The sequence below is a fragment of the Hemicordylus capensis genome, chromosome 5 (assembly GCF_027244095.1).
Source record: "Hemicordylus capensis ecotype Gifberg chromosome 5, rHemCap1.1.pri, whole genome shotgun sequence".
NCBI lineage: Eukaryota > Metazoa > Chordata > Lepidosauria > Squamata > Cordylidae > Hemicordylus > Hemicordylus capensis.
This window is the reverse complement of record NC_069661.1, coordinates 60,920,309-60,939,130: the sequence shown is the minus strand read 5'-3', so window position 1 is coordinate 60,939,130 and position 18,822 is coordinate 60,920,309. Positions and strand designations below refer to the sequence as shown.

Below are 18,822 nucleotides of genomic sequence, written 5' to 3'. Positions count from 1 at the left end.
TACTGACTTGTCTGAACAGCAACTACGTGTTGAGCACAGGGCTCTTAAATAAACCTGTCCTTTATAGTTGTGACAGAAGTAAACTGCAGGCGATTGTGGTTTCTACCTACTTTGGGGGAAAATTCTACAACTAAATTACAGCAGCTTTTTAGACATAAACTAGATTAGCTAATCCTAAAAACCATGTTAAGAGATTATGAGGTGGAATAACAAACATTGCATGGTGAACTTGCAAGCATCCATTTTTATTTTTTTAAGTCTTTACTAGAAGTCCAACCTTGTGATTGGTATTTTAGTAGGCTTTTTAAAGCCTTTGTCAAAAATATATTTATATATGAAGCACACGCTATAAAATTGTGGCATATTTGCATACTGTGTAGTCATGTGAAATGTTTAATGTGGATAGGTTAACCACCGTTAATTCCTCCTCTTCATGTTGCTATTCCCACCTTGTATTAAAAGCCTTTTGGTACTTGAGATGTGTCAACATTGCGTTCACACAATTGTTAGTGCTCATTCATGCATGGCATAAGAGGTATGTGCTGTTCTTGGAGGCAGCATTAAGTTGTTCAGAGAATAAGTGGATAAAGGTACCCCATGCTGAGGTTTTCTGTCACCTCATAAACATTTTAAACACTGCATTCATAGGCTCTTCTGCTTTTGTTTAGCTTCCCTAAAACCATTTTAAGGTCATTGTGAACAGGTCAACAGCTATTGCAAACTTAAAAACCCCAATGGCAAAAATTTCCTATTAACTGTTTTAGCCTACTGTTCACAAAATTTGAATTTTAATATAAATTGCTACACACAAAACACATACTGATTTCATTATAACTAGAGTTACACGCCTTCTTTACTCTCCCATTTCCTCAAATTAAAATGTTAAAACACCTTAATTGAAATTCTCTGGCCACAGATATCTGAAGGAAAGGTTGTGTAATCTAAAGGCTAGTTTATAGTTATGCAAGGTGATGTTGTCCCCACTCTCTTGATCATTGCAACCCTACACATTGCAAGTTCCCTATTTGTGTTCTAGCAAAAACAATTTATTTTATTGTTTGGCCCGAAACACAACAGGCAGGAAACTGACTTTCCAAACCTATTGTAAACTCTGCAGTGCAAAAGCAGCCATGAACATAGCTTGTGAAAGGGGAAACAGAAGAAAAGTTCACTGAAATTGGGAGAGGGAAGGGTTGTTAGGATATGGAGTGCTTGCACACAAACAGAAACGTTTCTCACTTGTGCTTACTTCAAGCTGGCAGTGCTGAACCCTGGATTTTTCTTCCATCCTCTTACATCCCATTGTTCCATTATAACTGCTACAACCACTATTCAAGGTTTTTGTTTTTGTTGTTGTTCAGTCAGCAATTCAACATTTTACCCTATTACTAGCCTGGCAGCCCAAAACAAGATTTTAGGGAGCATTAATCTTAACCTGGAACAGTTCATGTGAGTAAAAATATTTTAAGCATAAACATAGATCATGTTCTTTTCCATTTTTATTTCATTCCAAGTAACAAAAAAGTATTCCAAACTGGATGTCAGTAAAGTAGAATGCAACAATCTTGTTCATTCAAGAATTACCACCACCAAACAAAATAATGTTAAAAACAAAAGCTGCAGTACAAAATATTCCATCTTCAGGTGTGCTCACATTCTCCTCTTCTGTGTACTTATATACAAAACTGTTTAAAAAAGGAGAAAATTAAGATTTTTACAGAAATCCAGTACAAGATATGATAGGTCAAAGCTAGTTACAACAGCTACAGTCCACACACTATTTAGCATTACTGTCAGGGTTATGGATTGGCAGTCTTCCTGCAAGGATGAAAACGGAAAATGACTTGTGCTACTTCTTGCTTTCTCCAAAGGCAGCAAGAGTTGACAAGACACCTGTCCCTCTCATGTTCCAGAGCTGAAGGAAAGAGCTGGCTCTTGCCTTATTTGTTTCCTTGCAGGAAGGGGGGGGGGGGACTGCAAGGAGAATTCACAGAACTTCTTGCCAGCTTCAAACTCTCACAGGACTTGAAAAAAAGAGCCTGTTCTTCCCCCAGGTCTTCTACATGTGTCAAGAGAACTGAGAGAAGAGAACGAGTCTTTTTGCAGAAGCCAGAATCTGCAGGACCGTTTATTCCATCTATTACACCAAAATATTACAAGAAAAACGCTAGAGATGTGCACGAAGCATTGGTTGGACGGTTCGGCAGCAGGGTGTGTGCATCGCCTTTAAGAAGCAGGGAGGGTGCCCTTAACCCGACGTGTGTCAGGCAGGATTTACGCTGACTGGGGCTGCAAGGAAGTACGCCACAGCCCCGCACCAGCAGTTATGGCACCAGTGCCAGAAATGCAGGCGGGGGAGGTAAAGGCACCCTCCCTGCTCCTTAAAGGTAACCCCATGCCGAACAGGTCCAAATGCCAGACCTCCAAACCGGTTTGGTGGTCTGGAAAGGAACTACTGAACCAGTTAGTGCATATCCCTAAAGAACACCACGTCATTTCACACAACTGCTCTCAAAGTTTTAAAATATTAAAATCAATACACTTTTTTTTTAAAGAGCTCTCAAGGCAGTTAAATATGCCCAAACCCTAATGTCTAAGGAATAGTTACCATTGTTTCCTCTGATAAATGCATCCCCATATTTGTTCTTCAGTTGTCCATTTACATATTCTTCTGTCTGTTCCAGAGCTATGTTCATGTACCCATCCAGGCAAGCCAGCACACCTAAAAAAACATTAAATAAAGATTCTACAAAACCATGCAGTATTTCATAATCAAATACTGTATTAAAAGTATAGCAATGACTAGAGAGGCTGAAACATAGAGCTAGTAAAAATGCAGGTTGGTTATGGTACAATTGCCATCACACTTTCATCCATCCAGTAAAGTGAATAAGTCACTATCATTTGACATATGAAATATAAAATCACTGTAGCAGAACCCTTTGTCACAAGATCAATAGCTTCTTCTGCAGAAGCTGGAAATGCTATTCTTTCACTTATGGATTATGTCGAGACCAGTATACCTTAACTTATTGCAGCAAATGGCCATGAATTTCACTGGACATAGGCATGTCACGTTTAACCACCTAATGGGAGGAGACAGCCATGTGCATGAGGCCAAGTCTTGTCTCAGTGATACATGGAATGGTACAAATATGTTCACACTCTGGGTATACATTGAGGCAAAATTTAATTTATGAATTATCCAAACAACTAATTAAGTCAATAGTATGAAAGACAGTCCCCCCACCACCACCGTCCCACTTTATTTATTAATTATATTTTTATACCGCCCAAAGCTTATGTCTCTGGGCAGTTTACTGCAAAATAAAAACAATGTTAAAACATTAGTTAAAAACCAAAAATTTAAAATATGACAATTAAAATTTTTTAAAACAATATTCTAAAACAACATTAAACACAATCAAAACAGTATCAGTTAAAAAGCCTGGGTGAACAGGTGCATCTTTAAAGACTTTTAAAAAATGGTCAGAGATGGGGAGGCTTATTTCACTAGGGAGCGCATTCCAAAGCCTCGGGGCAGCAACGGAGAAGGCCCGTCCCTGAGTAGCCACCAGACGAGCCAGTGGCAAATGTAGACGGACCTCTCCTGATGATCTCAGTGGGCGGTGGGGTTCATAACGAAGAAGACATTCTCTTAAATACCCAGGGCCCAAGCTGTTTAGGGCTTTATAGGTTATAACTAACACCTTGTATTTTGCCCGGAAACATATCGGCAGCCAGTGTAACTCCTTCAATACAGGAGTGATATGGTCTCTCCTAGATGACCCAGAGAACAGCATGGCTGCCGCATTCTGAACCAACTGTAGTTTCTGGACTACATACGAGGGCAGCCCCGCATAGAGCGCATTACAGTAATCCAGTCTGGAGGTTACCAGCAGATGTACCACTGTTTTGAGGTCATCTATCTCAAGAAACGGAAGCAGCTGGCGTATCAGCCGAAGCTGATAGAAGGCACCTCTGGCCACTGCCTCAACCTGGGACACCAGGGAGAGACTTGGATCCAGAAGCACCCCCAGACTGCGTACCTGTTCCTTCTGGGGAAGTGTGACCCTATCCAGAACAGGCAGATCAAAATCGTCTCCCAAGTTTCAACCCCGCACAATGAGCACCTCCATCTTATCTGGATTCAGCCTCAGTTTGTTATCCCTCATCCAGCCCATTACCGACTCCAGGCAGGCATTCAGGGAGGTTATGCCCTCTCCTGATGATGCTGACATGGGGAAATAGATTTGGGTGTCATCAGTATACTGATAACACCCTGCACCAAATCTCCTGATGATCTCTCCCAGTGGTTTCATGTAGATGTTAAACAACATTGGAGGCAACATGGAGCCCTGAGGGACACCATACAAAAGTTCAGATTTTGAAGAACAACAGTCTCCAAGGGACACCATTTGGAACCTGCCCGAGAGGCAGGAGCGGACCCACTGCAGAACAGTGCCTTCCACTCCCAGCCCCCTCAGACGTTCCAGAAGTATACTTCCACTTTCAAATGGAAGGTGAGTACAATGGATTTAGAGAAACAAGAGCTGAGAATCTATTCTAATATATTAAACAAACATTACTTTGTGTCACTTAAGATTAATATTGTTGGGCATGGTACAATATTTAAGGATTTGCTCTCTCTATACTGGAAAACTAGAATTTTGTTCTGCTGCTTTTTAATATCATTTTATTGTATTGCTTGTTTTTTAATTGTACTGAATTTATTCAAAGTTATTAACCATTTTGGCATTCCCATTGTTCAGGAAGAAACTGTGGGACATCCATGTTTTAATTACTTAGATTTAAAATTATTCTTAGACCATGATCCCCAAGCACTTGCTTGAGAGGAGGTCTCACAGATTAATATATATACAAAAACTCAACCACAATCTCAAAGTACTTTTGCTCCCAATTGCTATGCAATCTTAGGGTTATAACATGATCATCATAGTAGCACTTATAGTGTTCTCATGATGTCAACAGAGACAAATGTGCCAGTATAGATCTTTATCATATATATCAGACTTGAACTGACAGATGTGAAAACACAGCTTCAATTAAAACCAATGGGCCTGTCAAGTAAATTGATTTATGACCAGAACACCTCTACGGTTTTAGGCAAACACTTTAAAGGCACTCTAGGCCTTGTCTACTTAAAGAACTATCTTGCAAAGACACAGTATACCAATACATATTTTCAGTTCCATTAATTTTAGCCATGGGGATAGGTGAAGAAATCAGGACAAGAGGTTGGCAGTTGTTACTCAGGCTGAACTTTGAGGGTATCCTTGCCAAATCTGCCTCTGTTCATCTTACAAAAGGTAATGTTTTTGTTTGTCTACACAGGGACAACCATGTCAGCCCATGGCCAATATATCTAGGTGCCCCCTAGATATTTTAACCAGCACCACCACATAACTACAGGCCTCTGTATAGTAGTGACAGTCCAGTCATATGTAGGATGTATGGACAGTGTGTGGTTTAAAAAAAAATTAAGCCAGAGGCTGGAGTGTTGAGAAAAAAAATGAATCTCAAAAAAAATTCAGTCACAAGAAAAACCCTGCTGGATCAGGCCAAAGGCTCATCAAGTCCAGCATCCTGTTTCACACACTGGCCCACCAGATGCCTCTCAGAAGCCTACAGGCAAGAGGTGAGGGCATGCCCTCTCTATTGCTGTTGCTCCCTGGAACTGGAATATCCCAAGTGTTCTGAGTGCCATTTAATTTTTATTAGTATTATTTTAAAAAGTAAGGCTGGTGAGGGCAACACTGGGGGCAGACAATGAGAGCCATCCACCCTAAAGAACTGGCCACTGGCAGCATTGCCAGGCTGCCAAGACCTGCAATTCTCCCCACCCCCCAGCCAGAGCAATAGCAGCCAACCTGCATCCCACGTGTCTGTGATGCGGCTCTGGTACTGACCCGACAGTCAATGTATAGTTTTAATTTAACTGCTTGCTGAGCATTCAGAGACTCTCCACACGAGCAGTGTGGAGTGTTGGGGTGTGTTTGACGGGGAGAGTGGGCTTGGCCTGTATACCCCACACACAAGCATTCTGCCCTCCCTGGGCAGCTGGATCGGCCGCCCACACGTTTACCGGCTCCATCACAGAGCCAGTTAGGGCAGTGGGGATTGAGGGCTGCCTGCCCCACGCAAGTGCACATTCTGGGGGGACCCCTGAAACCAGAAGGCTTGTTGTAGCCTCCCAGTCTATCCATGTGTTGTTGCGGTGTGGAGCCGCACTGGCACACAATCACCAAAACGGGGTTAGCACTCACTCTGCTAACCTCGTTTATGGGAGGGGTATTTAGGTGGGCTAGCTGCTGCTGAACCACCAGGCTTGCGAGCGAGCCTGGTGGCTCTCATGACCACTGGAAAGCAGGTTGGGCTTCTTTAGCCTGCTTTCCAGCAGTCATTGAGAATAGCCTCATAATGACATAATTCCTTGTTTCAGATTATGTTGAACACCATTTCCTGCTTCCAGGTTCTACTACTTAGTTCAGGATGCATTTTCAAGAAAACTAAATAGACATTAATTACTCCAGAACATTTGAGTTTATTCTGCAATGCATATTTATGGATTACAGTCAAACTTTAACCCAGAGTTATTCTCAAGTTAAATAGGAGGGATCATGCAACTATATCAAATTTAGATCCCCCCCCAACATTATTCAGGAAGAACAAATCTACTCTTTTTTTATTAAGGGGTACTGCATGAGATGATCACTGTAGTACAACTTGTTAGTGGGGGGTGGGATTTTTAGATAAGTATTAGTAAAATATAAGTAAGTTATTAGCTTGGCATGAGCAAAACAATCAGGTTACAAGAAGGGCAGTACAACCCCTGACCTCTAACCAATAACCTCTGAAACGACCTCTAACCTCTGATCAGTTAAAAAGCCTGGGTGAACAGGTGCATCTTTAAAGACTTTTTAAAAATGGTCTGATTAGACGTTATTTCAGCTTTCTGTAAAAGATTAGTTGGTTCCACTTTCTGCAAAAGGTCACTTTCCATGAATTCTGCCTAAGTTCAACTTTCAGTAAAAAGGATAAACAGACAACTTTCAGATAAAGTTGTCCCATCGATAGAAATAAGTGCTCAGGAAATTCTGACCACAGAAGCTATACTCAACTAGATCAAAAGATGTCCTCTGCACAGGTACAGAACCAAAACCCATGAGTGATGCACATAGATGGGAAAATTGGGAAACTGAGGTGACACAAAAGGCTAAGAAATAAGGGTTTTAGTTAATCAATATTCTGATAAACAAGTAGAGGGCAAGGGTTAACATGTTCTAAGGGTATCACTGTGGGGAAATGGGTATAAGAGTGGTGAAGAAAGAATGCAGGGGGTTGCCAGTTCTCCAGAGGAAGAGAGATGTGCTAACCCTCCAAGGATCTGATCTCCTCAGCTAGCTGAAAGTATCTATCTTGGGTCATTAAGGCAATGGTGAGTGCAATAAAGTATGTATGTATCATTAACTGAATAACTGTGGCTAACCTTTTCCTATGGGTTAAAAAAACAAGTAGTTCTGGAGGGCCTAGCTATAATAATAATAATAATTATTATTATTATTAATTCAATTTATATACCGCCCTTCCAAAAATGGCTCAGGGCGGTTTACAAAGAGAAATAACAAACAAATAAGATGGCTCCCTGTCCCCAAAGGGCTCACATTCTAAAAAGAAACGTAAGACACACACCAGCAACAGTCACTGGAAGTACTGTGCTGGGAGCGGATAGGGCCAGTTACTCTTCCCTCTGCTAAATAAAGAGAATCACCATAGTAAAAGGCACCTCTTTGACCAGTTAGCAGGGGTGTAATAATTTCATTACTCTTTTGCCAAGGATACTGGCCATACCCCAGTAGAGAAAAGTGAATGTCCCAAGTTGTTAATAATTTCCTGCACCATGAAGGCATACTAACTCTATGATGTATACATGTACAGAAATACAGAATTACGATTCACCTACCCTGATTAGAAGATTGAAAATTGTCAAACAACTTTCTATAGCTCTTCTTCCCTAACTGGAAGGCTACAAAAATATATAAAGGTAACTGGAGGAGATAGGGATAACTTACCTCGATAATCAACTCCAGAATTTAACTTCACAACAACTGGTCTTCCAATGATTTGTTTCAAGAAATCACTTGGGGTTTGTTTCCGTAAACTCATTTTGAGAGACCTGGAAAACTAAGCAGAAATCAGAAAATGGTGCAAAACAGATCACAAACAGCAAACAGAAGCAGTGCAGTGGCTCTCAGACGTGTTCACTCAGGAAGTAAATATCAAAACAAAAAGCTTTTTTGAAGAGAGACTTAAAACTGCAGTTCTACAGTCATTGCATAAATCTATTCTCTTAACTACACACAATTTGATATTCCTAATAAGAAGCTTTGAACACGATTATCATTTGTTCACCCCTTTAACACATTCAAAGCAGTGAGACATAGTTTATTTTCTGTATTTAGTCTTTCTACAAAAGATCACTATTGCAGAATCCAGATTGTTTTTAAGATGCTGGCTATGAATTATATATAAACTAGCTGACCTCGCACAGAGCATCTGTGCAGTTGTGTACTGAGCCTGTGACATCCCCCGCAGCTCACTCTCTCCCCCCCACCACTCACTCTCACCACCGGCCGCTCGCTCGCTCCCCCCCCCTGGCGGAGCTCTCCCCATTGGGCGGGCCAGGGCCAGGCCATCCCACCACCGCCTCCCACCTTCTCCTCCTGGCTGGTAGGACTTTGCCCGCCATCTGCCCACCTCCTCACCACCATCACAATTTCTCCCCGCCACTGCCTCCTCTTCCTGGCCAGCAGGGCTTCGCCCGCCATCCACCCACCTCTTCTGGCTGGAGAGCCTTTGCCTGCTGGCCCTCCACCTCTGCATCCTGACCGCTGCCATTATTTCTCTCCGTTTCAATGCTGGAACTCTTGCACGCTCTAGAGCATCTGCGAGTTAGTACTTGATTGCTCCCCTCACCTCAGAGATCTCCCCACCCTCACCAGAGCTGCACTCCTGCTCCTCCTCCATCCCGTTGCTTCCATCCGCCTCACCCTTCTTGGTTGTGGCTGCAGCATTGCTGCTGCCTATTGGCCAAGCTGCAGCCTCCTATCCCCAGATACCTCCCCACCCTCACCCGAGCCCTGCTCCTCCCTTCAGGAGCAGCAGCAGTGGTTGACAGGGCCATTCCTCACTGCTGCTGCCACCACCATGGCCGCTCGTTCCCCTCAGGCTGCTGACAGGCCCAGGCCCATCCCTTGCCTGACTGCCTCCCTCTTACAATGGCCTCGGTAGCCCCAAACAGCAGTAGTGGTTGCCTGGACCCTTCCTTGCTGCCAGTGCCTCCATAGCCACTCATTCCCCTCAGGCTGCTGACAGGCTCAGGCCCGTCCCTTGCCCTTCCTTCTGTCTCTCTTCCCCCTCCCTTCTTTTTCTCTTTCTCTCTCCTCCACTCTTCCTTCCCCCTCCCTTCATGTTTTTTCTTCCTCCCTCCCTGAGTTAACAGATTTTGTTCATTTACACAACGGCATCCTCCTTCTCCTGAAGGGGCTCTTTCTTTCCTCATGACCTGTCTTTTTTCAGACCCTTGCCTGCTATCCTTTTATATCCAGAACATCTTCCGACCAGTAACAGCTGCATTCCATCTGACCTTAACCATCACAGGCCCCTCCTCCTCATCTGCATAGGGAATCCCCACTGCCCAATCACCATGGTGCTTCTGTTTTCACAGGCTCCTTCTCCCTAACTGCATATGGAATCCCCACTGCCCAATCAGGTGCTTCTGCTTGCAAACTCTGCATATGGAATCCCCACTGCCCAATCAGGTGCTTCTGCTTGCAAACTCAGCCAATCGCCTCTTTCCACGTCGCCGCACATGGCCCGTCTACAAGAAATAAGTATATAGATAGATAGCTACTCTAGGAAATACACACAGGTGCGCACCTCCCAAACCACCAGCTATTTGAGTTTTCATTACTGTAAAGCAGTAACTCAGTGAGTGATGGCTCAGAAGCCTCTTCATGAAGTAGATTTGAGCAGATGCACCACAAATATAATACTTAAAAACTGAATTCCATTCAGCAAATCCCTACTTCTGCAATTGCTTAAAGAATGACTTGACCTTGGTTGCGTTTCTTCAAATACCGCAATGAGTCATTATCTTTGCACAAGTGCAAGGCCTCTACATCTGCACTGATTTTAGAATACACCAAACTCCAAACTCCTAGCCAAGTTAGAAGTGCCAACTTATGTCACATCTTTAAAGCAGACCAAGAGACTTAATATCCTAGCACCTCAGCTGAAGCAGTTGACTTACTCTCTAGTAAATCATGGCCTAAGAGTATGCCAGCACAGGGTAGCTGGGACAGACCAGAGGTATTCAGATGAAAATTTTCTTAATTTAAATAAAAGCATAGCCTAAGCTTCCTCCAACATCACATTTTTACTTTTCATAGTCGCCTCATCTCATGTTTTATTTCACTTCTCTTTCCCATATGCTTTCTCTTAAATTTTCTTTTATCTTGCAAGCTTTCCTTTTACAAGATTGTTTCTCCCATAGCATGTGCATCCCAGTAATTTAACTCCTTGTCTGGTCTTTCATCTTGCTCTTCTTACCCAGATGGCGACTGGGCCACAGACGGACAAGCAATCTACAAGTTAACAACACTGCACCCAAGACATCCAGTTCTGGACTGGATTGGGGCAAACAAGCTGAAACTCAATCCAGATAAGACAGAAGTGTTCTGGGTTGGTACAACTGACCATCTGAGTAATGAGGTAAATCTGGTCTTGGAAGGGGTCATGTTCTCCCTGAAAGACAAAGTCTGCAGCCTGGGGGTGCTTCTGGACCCAACGCTGTCCTTGGAGGCACAGGTGGTTGCGGTGTACAAAGTGCCTTTTACCAACTACAGCTACCAGCTACGACCCTACTTGGAGAAGTCAGACCTGACCTCAGTCACTCATGCATTGGTAACATCCAGATTGGACCACTGCAATGCGCTCTACATGGGGCTGCCCTTGAAGACTGTTCAGAAGCTTCAGCTGGTTCAGAATGCTGCCGCAAGGATGCTTGTGGGTGCAAGTTGCTTCACGAGTATTACACCCATACTGGGTCAGCCTCATTGGCTACCAGTCCACTTCCAGGCTAGATTCAAGGTGCTGGTATTGACCTTTAAAGCCCTACACAGCTTGGGGCCGGAGTACCTGTCAGACCACATTAGCCCATATGAATCTGCCAGGGCCCTCTGGTCATCATCTCAGGCCCTGCTCATGACCCCTCCACTAACAGAGATCCAATTGGCGAGGACTAGAGACAGGGGCTTTTCGGTTGTGGCCCCTCAGCTTTGGAACACCCTCCCTGAAGAGCTTCGCCATGCTCCCTCCCTCAGTGTTGTTGTTTTTTTTTTTTAAACTTAACACACACCTTTTAAAGGTTTTTTAATATCATTATTTTGTTATATCAGGTAGCTTCTTATAATTTAGCTTCTTATAAATTAACTTATAATTTATAATTTATAAAGTCAGATGAAAAACTATTATTAGGTTCAAATTAAAACTGAAAATTATTCTTATAATTTTTTCAGTTTTAATTTGAACCTAACAATAGTTTTTCATCTGACTTTTTTTTTTAAAAAAAAAATTTCTTATTGTTGCAAGCTGCCCCGAGAAGTATCGCACTGGAGGGGTGTGGTATAAATATTTTAAATAAATAAATAGTTACAGCACATGTGTGCATGCACACTAGCAGCACACACACACACAAGAGATTGACCAGCCTCATTAACTCAAACAGCCCCCAACTAACTCAATTATTTCCGGAACGAGAGACAATATTATTGCAATATTGCCTCGAACAGTAAAGGTAAAGTGTGCCATAGAGTCGTTGTCAACTCCTGGCGACCACAGAGCCCTGTGGTTGTCTTTGGTAGAATACAGGAGGGGTTTACCATTGCCTCCTCCAGCACAGTATGAGATGATGCCTTTCAGCATCTTCCTATATTGCTGCTCCCCGATATAGGTGTTTCCATAGTCACAAAAACTGCTGTATGGAATCACCCTTGTAAAAGGACAGAACAGTTATTGGGGCAGAATCTTCCACAGGAATGTTGAAAACTGGCCTACCTACAACATTCATATCAGAGTTATGCAAGCAGAAGAGAAGCCTGTGGGAAAAGGCCGACAGCTACTCTCTTAACATTTGACACTTTTAAGAGACACTTTCTGAAGTTCTCCTGTGAACACATACACATGCCAACTTTTCACATATTTCCAGGGAAAGTCCAGAAGATCTAGGATCCTAGATTAGTCTCAATTAATGTTATCTGATTCAACAATTCCAGTGGATCATTCACACTTATTTGTGGGCTTTAAAGAGAAAAGCAAAGCCCAATTTCTTACATTTCATGGCCCAAGTACTTGTTTTAACATGTTAAAGCTCATATGTGATGCAGTAGCTGGAGTGTGCAACAAGAACCAGGGACTTCTGGGTTCAAAACTTCAGCCATTAAGCTCACTGGGTAATTTTGAGAAATCCACTATTTCTCAGTCTCTGCTTCCTACCATTCTTGCAAGGATAAAAATGGGACAGAAAAGAGAACCAAGTATGCCACTCTTAAGTCCCTTGGAAGAAAATGCAGCTGGAAAAAGGTAATAAATGAGATCAAGAGGGGCTGTTTCTGCAGGCTGGCACCTTTACCAACAGGCAGCCCCCAGGCAGTTTTGCCCTCCACCTGGAGAAAAGAGCCTAGAATCTGAGCTATGCCATCAACTTGCCAGGGCTCAGAAGATACTCAAATCATAAATTTAATGAAGCATTTTAATTTTAAGCCACTTTGAGAGCCAATCTTGACTGACAGGGAATAGGTGCCACTATTGAGAACACCTGTTTGACCTAGAAGGGAAAGAAAACCTGCATTTGGCCTTTGCTTTTTTTTTTTTTAACCACTTATTCTCATTATTAGTATTGCCACATTTGGAAAGGCCTGCTTTATTTACATGGGTTTATTTGGCATGCTTGCCATCATTCTCTACCGCTGCTCCAGACAACTTCTGAAGTAGCTGTGTTAGTCCAGCTGCAGCAAACACACCACATCCCGGGGCCCTTTAAGAACTACTGCATCAAAAGCTTGGGTGGACTACAGGCCGCTCCATCCGAGGCATGAAGCGTTATCCTCCGCTGACAGGCGCTTGTGTGTACATTACACAGCACTGTGGCGCAGTCCGATGGCCACGCAGTGCAAGAAGTGTGCGAGTCCCATGGAGCAGCAGGCCACTGAAGCTTCTGCGGCAACAAACGTGCCCGCCTTTACGTGGCCACACAAGGCCCTTTCTTGTGACCGCTGCTCATTCTGGGTCGCCAGTCCTCAAGAGGGGGGCGCTGCAAGTAGAAGTGAGCAGGAGATAGATGTGACCTCGCAGCCGGAGGCTGCTGCCGCCCTTCCCAGCCAACGCGCCGGCCGAGGAGGCACCGAGCACCTCGCCGTCAAGCCAGACTGGAAAACCGGCAGCCGCTGGTCCGGTTTAAGTGCGGAGGTGGGAGACTGCGCGGCAGCATTCGCGAGGAACCGGCCGGCTTAAGCCTCGGCACAGGCGGCTCCTGTCGCTACACCAAGCGGCTGGGGAGGGGATTCGGGAACGAGGCCATAGGGAGCAGAGACCAGCCCCTTCAACTGCCCCGACTCGCTCGCCAGCCGCAGAGGCCCTGAAGGAGGCCGTTGACGCCGCCTCGAGCGTTCGCAAAGGGAGGAAAAAAGCGCGCGAGCGCCCCCGCTAACGGTCACCAACCGCCGCCCCTCCTGCTGCCGCTGCCCTCAAGCTCTGTACTTGCCCGCCCTCAGCTCAGTCACTCACCCGCGCGCTACCTGTCCTGTGCTCGCGTTCCTTCGTTTGCTCGGGCGGTTGTTTCCCCCGAAACGAGACTGATAGGCACTTAGCTTCGCCAATCAGCGCTTTTCGGCTTCAGCAGCAGCCGCAGCTACGGAAACCAGACTCGGCCAAAAAGCAGCGCGACCGTGTCTGTGGGAGGGGTGGAGTTCTTCTTCCTCTAAGGCTGCGTTCTCTTCCTTGCTAGGCAGCGAGTCTCGTTGAAGTCAACGGGAGTAATTATTTCCGAGTAAATATGCATAGAATCGGGCTGCACGAATTGTGCCGAGTGCTGACTGCTCGCTGGTTTCGGAAAAGGAGCACAAGAAGTTAAAAAGTCTCCTCCCACTCCCCCCACTCTGTTTAATTAAATAAATGTGTAACACATAGGCACAAAGGAGGCCAAAAGCATTAATTTGTGCTTTGTTTATTGTTGCTGCTCTGAAACAGCCCAGAATGTTTCCAAGTATTATTTATGCCTTCCTAATTAAATTATTGACATCATAATAATTGCAATGAAACACTATCCTGAAATAAAACGCATTTTGTTGTCAAGAATTGTATTGCAATCAAGACCGGGCAATATGCTGCTGCTTTCTGCAGAACTTGGCGTAGTGCTGGCTGTGTAATCCTGTGCACGTTTATTCAGACGCATACTCCGTTGAGTGCAGTGGGACTCATTCCTAATATGTGAGTGCAGCCATTTACTCGGAAGTAGGCCCCAGTGGAAAAAATTAAACTTACTGCTGAACTGAGTAAGCATGCAAAGGATTGCTCTGTTTTTCACCTGTGCTGAAATCCCGGTAAGCAGCTTGATCCCAAACATGTTGCCTAGAAATAGGGATATTTGGACATTGTGGTTTGACTACAGTTCCCAATTATCCCCAGCCACAATGGAGAATGGGTGTTGCAGTCCAACAACATCTTTGAAAACCCCTGTCCCAGTGAATTCAGCAGGATTTACTCAGTTGCAAACGTGCATAGAGGATTGCAGCCTTGGGCTCATGCACCAATCAAAGTGAATAGCTTATAGATGGCACTATTGGGTCTGCTAGCTCTTGAAAATATCTCAGGTACCTTTCAGGGAAGGGGGTCAGCTCTCCAGGTGGGAGGGAGGCTGGAGTCCAGAGTGGTTTCCATGTTGGAACGCAATGATTTTTGTTGACTATAAGGATAGCCCTTGGCAGTTTTTGCCAGGTCTGATAGTGAAACACAGTGGCTTTAGTGAGTGCTAGGGCCAGAGCCAAGCAGGACTGGAATTCCATAGAAAATCTGCCTAATCATGTAAGGTGTACTGCTTTTAAAACCAAACAAAGCGTTGTTGGAAGGGCAGACAAATGCATGCCCTTGTCCCTTGACTTTCTGGCAATGGGCCCAAATCCCTGGTGAGACTGTTCATATTTAGGAAGCAGCATAGGAAACTGCGTAATGCTAAGCCCAAGTGTTGGTCCATTTAGCTCATCTAGCTCTTATTTATTTATTTATATCTATGTAAACTGCTTTGAGAACTTTGGTTGAAGAGAGGAATATAAATAGTAGTAGTAGTAATAGTACTAGTGTCTACACTGACTGGCAGAGGTTCTCCAAGTTTTCAAATCTTTCCTAGCCCAATTTGGAGATGCCAGAGATTGAACCTGGGACCTTCTGCATGCAAAATAGATGCGCAACCACTGAGCTACAGTCCCAAAGGTTACTTTGGTCACAGACAAGGGAACTGCAATATTTCTGTCCAGAACAATTGCAAGAAACTATGTACTGTGGTAGAAGCTTCTGTGGGAAATGGAAGTGGGACACTAAGGGCAAATTCATGCGTTCTCCTGGCTGTTGGTGCTTTTCACATGCTGCAGAAGTGTGCATATATGCACATAAGATTATTTGTTTAACTATCTTCTATCTATCTATCTATCTATCTATCTATCTATCTATCTATCTATATTTAATACTGTAAGGCATACCAGTGGTTAATCCCATGTGTGGCAGATCTCGCGAGAGTCAGTTGGAATGCAGCTGTTACTGGTCAGAAGATGTTCTTGATTGTAGAGGAGAGGAATCTCCCCCCTCTATCTATCTAGTGGGCAGGGGTCTGCGAAGAGAGGGGTCGTGAGGGAGGAAAGAGCCCGTTCAGGAGGAGGAAGCTGCTAATGCGTGAATAAGATGAGGAAACAAAGATGAACAAGGTCTGTTAACTCAGGAAGGAAGAGAGAGAGAGAAGGGAGGGGAAGAGAGAAAGAAGGAAGGGCAAGGGAGGGCTCGAGCCTGTCAGCAGCCTGAGGCAGGGTTTCTTTATTGAAATAACAACACTACTACAAATTTACATTACGGTTCCGAGATGCATAGATATGTACAGAACAGGTATGCACTTAAGCAGCTGTTTACAACAATAGGTGACGTATATAAAACACAAACTCAGAATAACCATGAGGATGGAGACGTTTCTCATGTGATCGGGGGATCTACATCGATGGTCCACTTCCATCTCTGCTTCCACTTCCCTTTCGTCAAGATGCATTTCTCTTTCTGAATAAAGCCGTTCAACAGTTCCTGTGCAAAAGTTACTGTCTTGCTCACATGAATCTCCCTATCTTGCCTCACTTCCTGGTTTCTATGTACAAATAATGCGTAAATAACATAAAGGTTCACTACCCATAGTACACAATTTGGAACCTTCCACCTTGGCTGCATTAAGTCACCTGAAGCATCACGTTTCCCAGTCTGCTTCCTGATGGGTCCCGGTAGGGGGGTGTTTCCCGTCATTCCCGAGGCTACCGCCTCCCAAGGTTGGCCGCTCAGTTCTGGCCAGTGCAAGGCTTGCCCCATTCTCCTCCACACTTCCTTAGCTGTTATACAGTCCATCAGGAAATGCGAATGGGTTTCAGGGTATTCGACGTCGAGGGCACAGGCTTCCTGTTGACAGATGATCCGTGGACAGAGCCGTTGATCAGCCGGCAACCAATGTCTATTAGCGTTCAGCGGGAGTACCTGATGGTAGACCCTCCATCTCGTCTCCCAGAGCCTAAAGGAGATCCCCTTCTCTTTGAAAAATTCAACCGGTTCCTCACAGGAGCGCAGGTACTGTGATACCTTGGGTCTTTGCACGAGACATTTCTCAGCCTGTTTATATGGCCCTTCCTTGAGGATCGCCTCGTATATCGCTTTGGTAGACTCTTTGACGGGCCGGGGTTCCTTGACGACGGCCGACTCCACGTTCGCCCTCCTGATCTGTGCTGGGAGGCCTTCCATGTAATCCGGAAGGGCTGCCTTGATCGCTAAAGTCACTTTTCCTTCATATCTTCCTCTTTCCACCCACGCGTTTCCCCAGGCGGATGTCTGCCACGCCGAGGCGAAGAGAGAGGTCCACGTTCTCTGGAGAGCGCCTCCTTTACCGTGTACGGTAAATTGGGCCCAGGTACCAAAGTTGTATGAAACAAATTTGGCCAGAAACAAGGGCTGCAGGGCTGGCAGTGCCAATCCTCCCGTTTCCACTGGTCGGTAGGCCTCCGCCCTTGGTAGCGGGAAATACCTGGTTTTCCACAGCAATCCAAACACCTGTCCCGTCGCCCTCCTCATGAGATCTTCGGGGGGAGGGTAAACGACAGCGAGGTTGGCGACCATGGAGACCAGGTACATCCTCACGTACACTGCTCGTTGGAACATATTCAAGTTCCAGTATTTCCAACGGCCGATGTTTTCTTTCATCTTGGTTTCCCACGCCGTCCAGTTCTTAATCCAGGCGTGTCTTTTGATGCCAAATTCGACTCCCAGAATGGGGATCGTGTCCTCCCATTCGCTCGATACGGCCGTCTCCCCTTGTTGTGTGGTCCCTCGCGTTGAGATGGCGAGCCGCCGGAGGCGTTGCAGTTTGTGGTCCACTCTGATGAAGGCACACTCTTGTTCACATTTAGCTCCGATCCGGAGACTCTCCCGTATGCTGTAAAAAGTTCAACTGCTACTTTTACTTCTTCTTTATTCAACACCAAGAGCGTGACGTTGTCAGCGTGTGCCACGAGCTTCACCTTCTGCTCGACGGGAGCGGGAGGCGCATCAGGAGGCGCTGCGTGGGCGGCGGCTCCTGAGATGTGCTTTTCCAGTGCAGAGAGTGATACTGTGAGACCCATTAGTCTGGGTTCACTCTGAATACGGACCAGGACAGGATCGAGGCCGAAAACGTAAAGCAATGGGCTGAGGGGACAACCCTGCCACACCCCCGACCAAAGGGCAATCGGGAGACCCCTCCATCCGTTAACCTGCGGCATCGCCGTCGCTCTGGCATATAGCATCTTGATCCAGCCTATGAACTCGGAGGGAATGCCCTTTGCTCTCAGCACGTTCCACAAAAAGTCATGGTGTACTCTATCAAATGCTTTGTCTTGGTCAATGAGCAGTAGGTGTCCCTTCCAGCTTTTCCTCTGTAGAGATCTAAAACATTCCCTTAGGAGACAGAGGGAGTCCGTCATTTTGCGACCTGACACTACACTTGTTTGGAATCCGTGAATCAATTTATATGCTACTAGCGCTAGTCTATCGTTGAGAACTTTTGCCAGTATTTTATAATCCATGTTAGTCAATGTAATAGGCCTCCAATTTTCTGGCAAGGTGGTGTCTCCTTTCTTTGGAAAGAATAGTAAGAGTCCGTCACCGAAGAACTGGCCCAAACAACCAGTCTCCAAACAGAAATTGAAAAGCTTCACCAAAGCTGGGATCAATGTCTGTAAAGTCTTTGTAAAAACACCATGGCAGCCCATCCAGGCCCGGGGCCGATGTTCCCTTGCCGTTAGAAACCATTTTTTTCACCTCCTCCGGGGTTATCGGCCCTGTCAAAGCCTGTCGTCCTTCGCTTGTCAGGGAGGGGCACATTCTCGTGGGGCCCCCGTCGCTTGCGCTTTCGAGGTAGGTCTTTATATCTTTTTCTAAAATGTCTTTTCTCATATATAATTTTTCATAGAA

General features: G+C 45.0%; 1 protein-coding gene across 6 annotated transcripts; it reads right to left on the bottom strand.

Annotated features, from left to right (window-relative positions):
• Positions 1-1,481: 1,481 nt before the first annotated feature.
• On the bottom strand, positions 1,482-14,058 carry LSM6 (LSM6 homolog, U6 small nuclear RNA and mRNA degradation associated). 6 transcript variants are annotated; one of them, XM_053255079.1, is made up of 4 exons: positions 13,867-14,058; positions 8,094-8,197; positions 2,609-2,722; positions 1,482-1,685 (listed from the first exon to the last, which is right to left on the bottom strand). In XM_053255079.1, the coding sequence occupies exons 2-4, from the start codon at positions 8,185-8,187 to the stop codon at positions 1,651-1,653; spliced, it is 243 nt and encodes an 80-aa protein (XP_053111054.1). In that variant the 5' UTR covers positions 8,188-8,197; positions 13,867-14,058; the 3' UTR covers positions 1,482-1,650. The 6 variants fall into 6 exon arrangements, with proteins under 6 accessions (XP_053111054.1, XP_053111051.1, XP_053111049.1 ...); XM_053255076.1 differs by having other exon boundaries at positions 8,094-8,205; positions 13,878-14,053; XM_053255074.1 differs by having other exon boundaries at positions 8,094-8,205; positions 13,867-14,029.
• Positions 14,059-18,822: the final 4,764 nt, after the last annotated feature.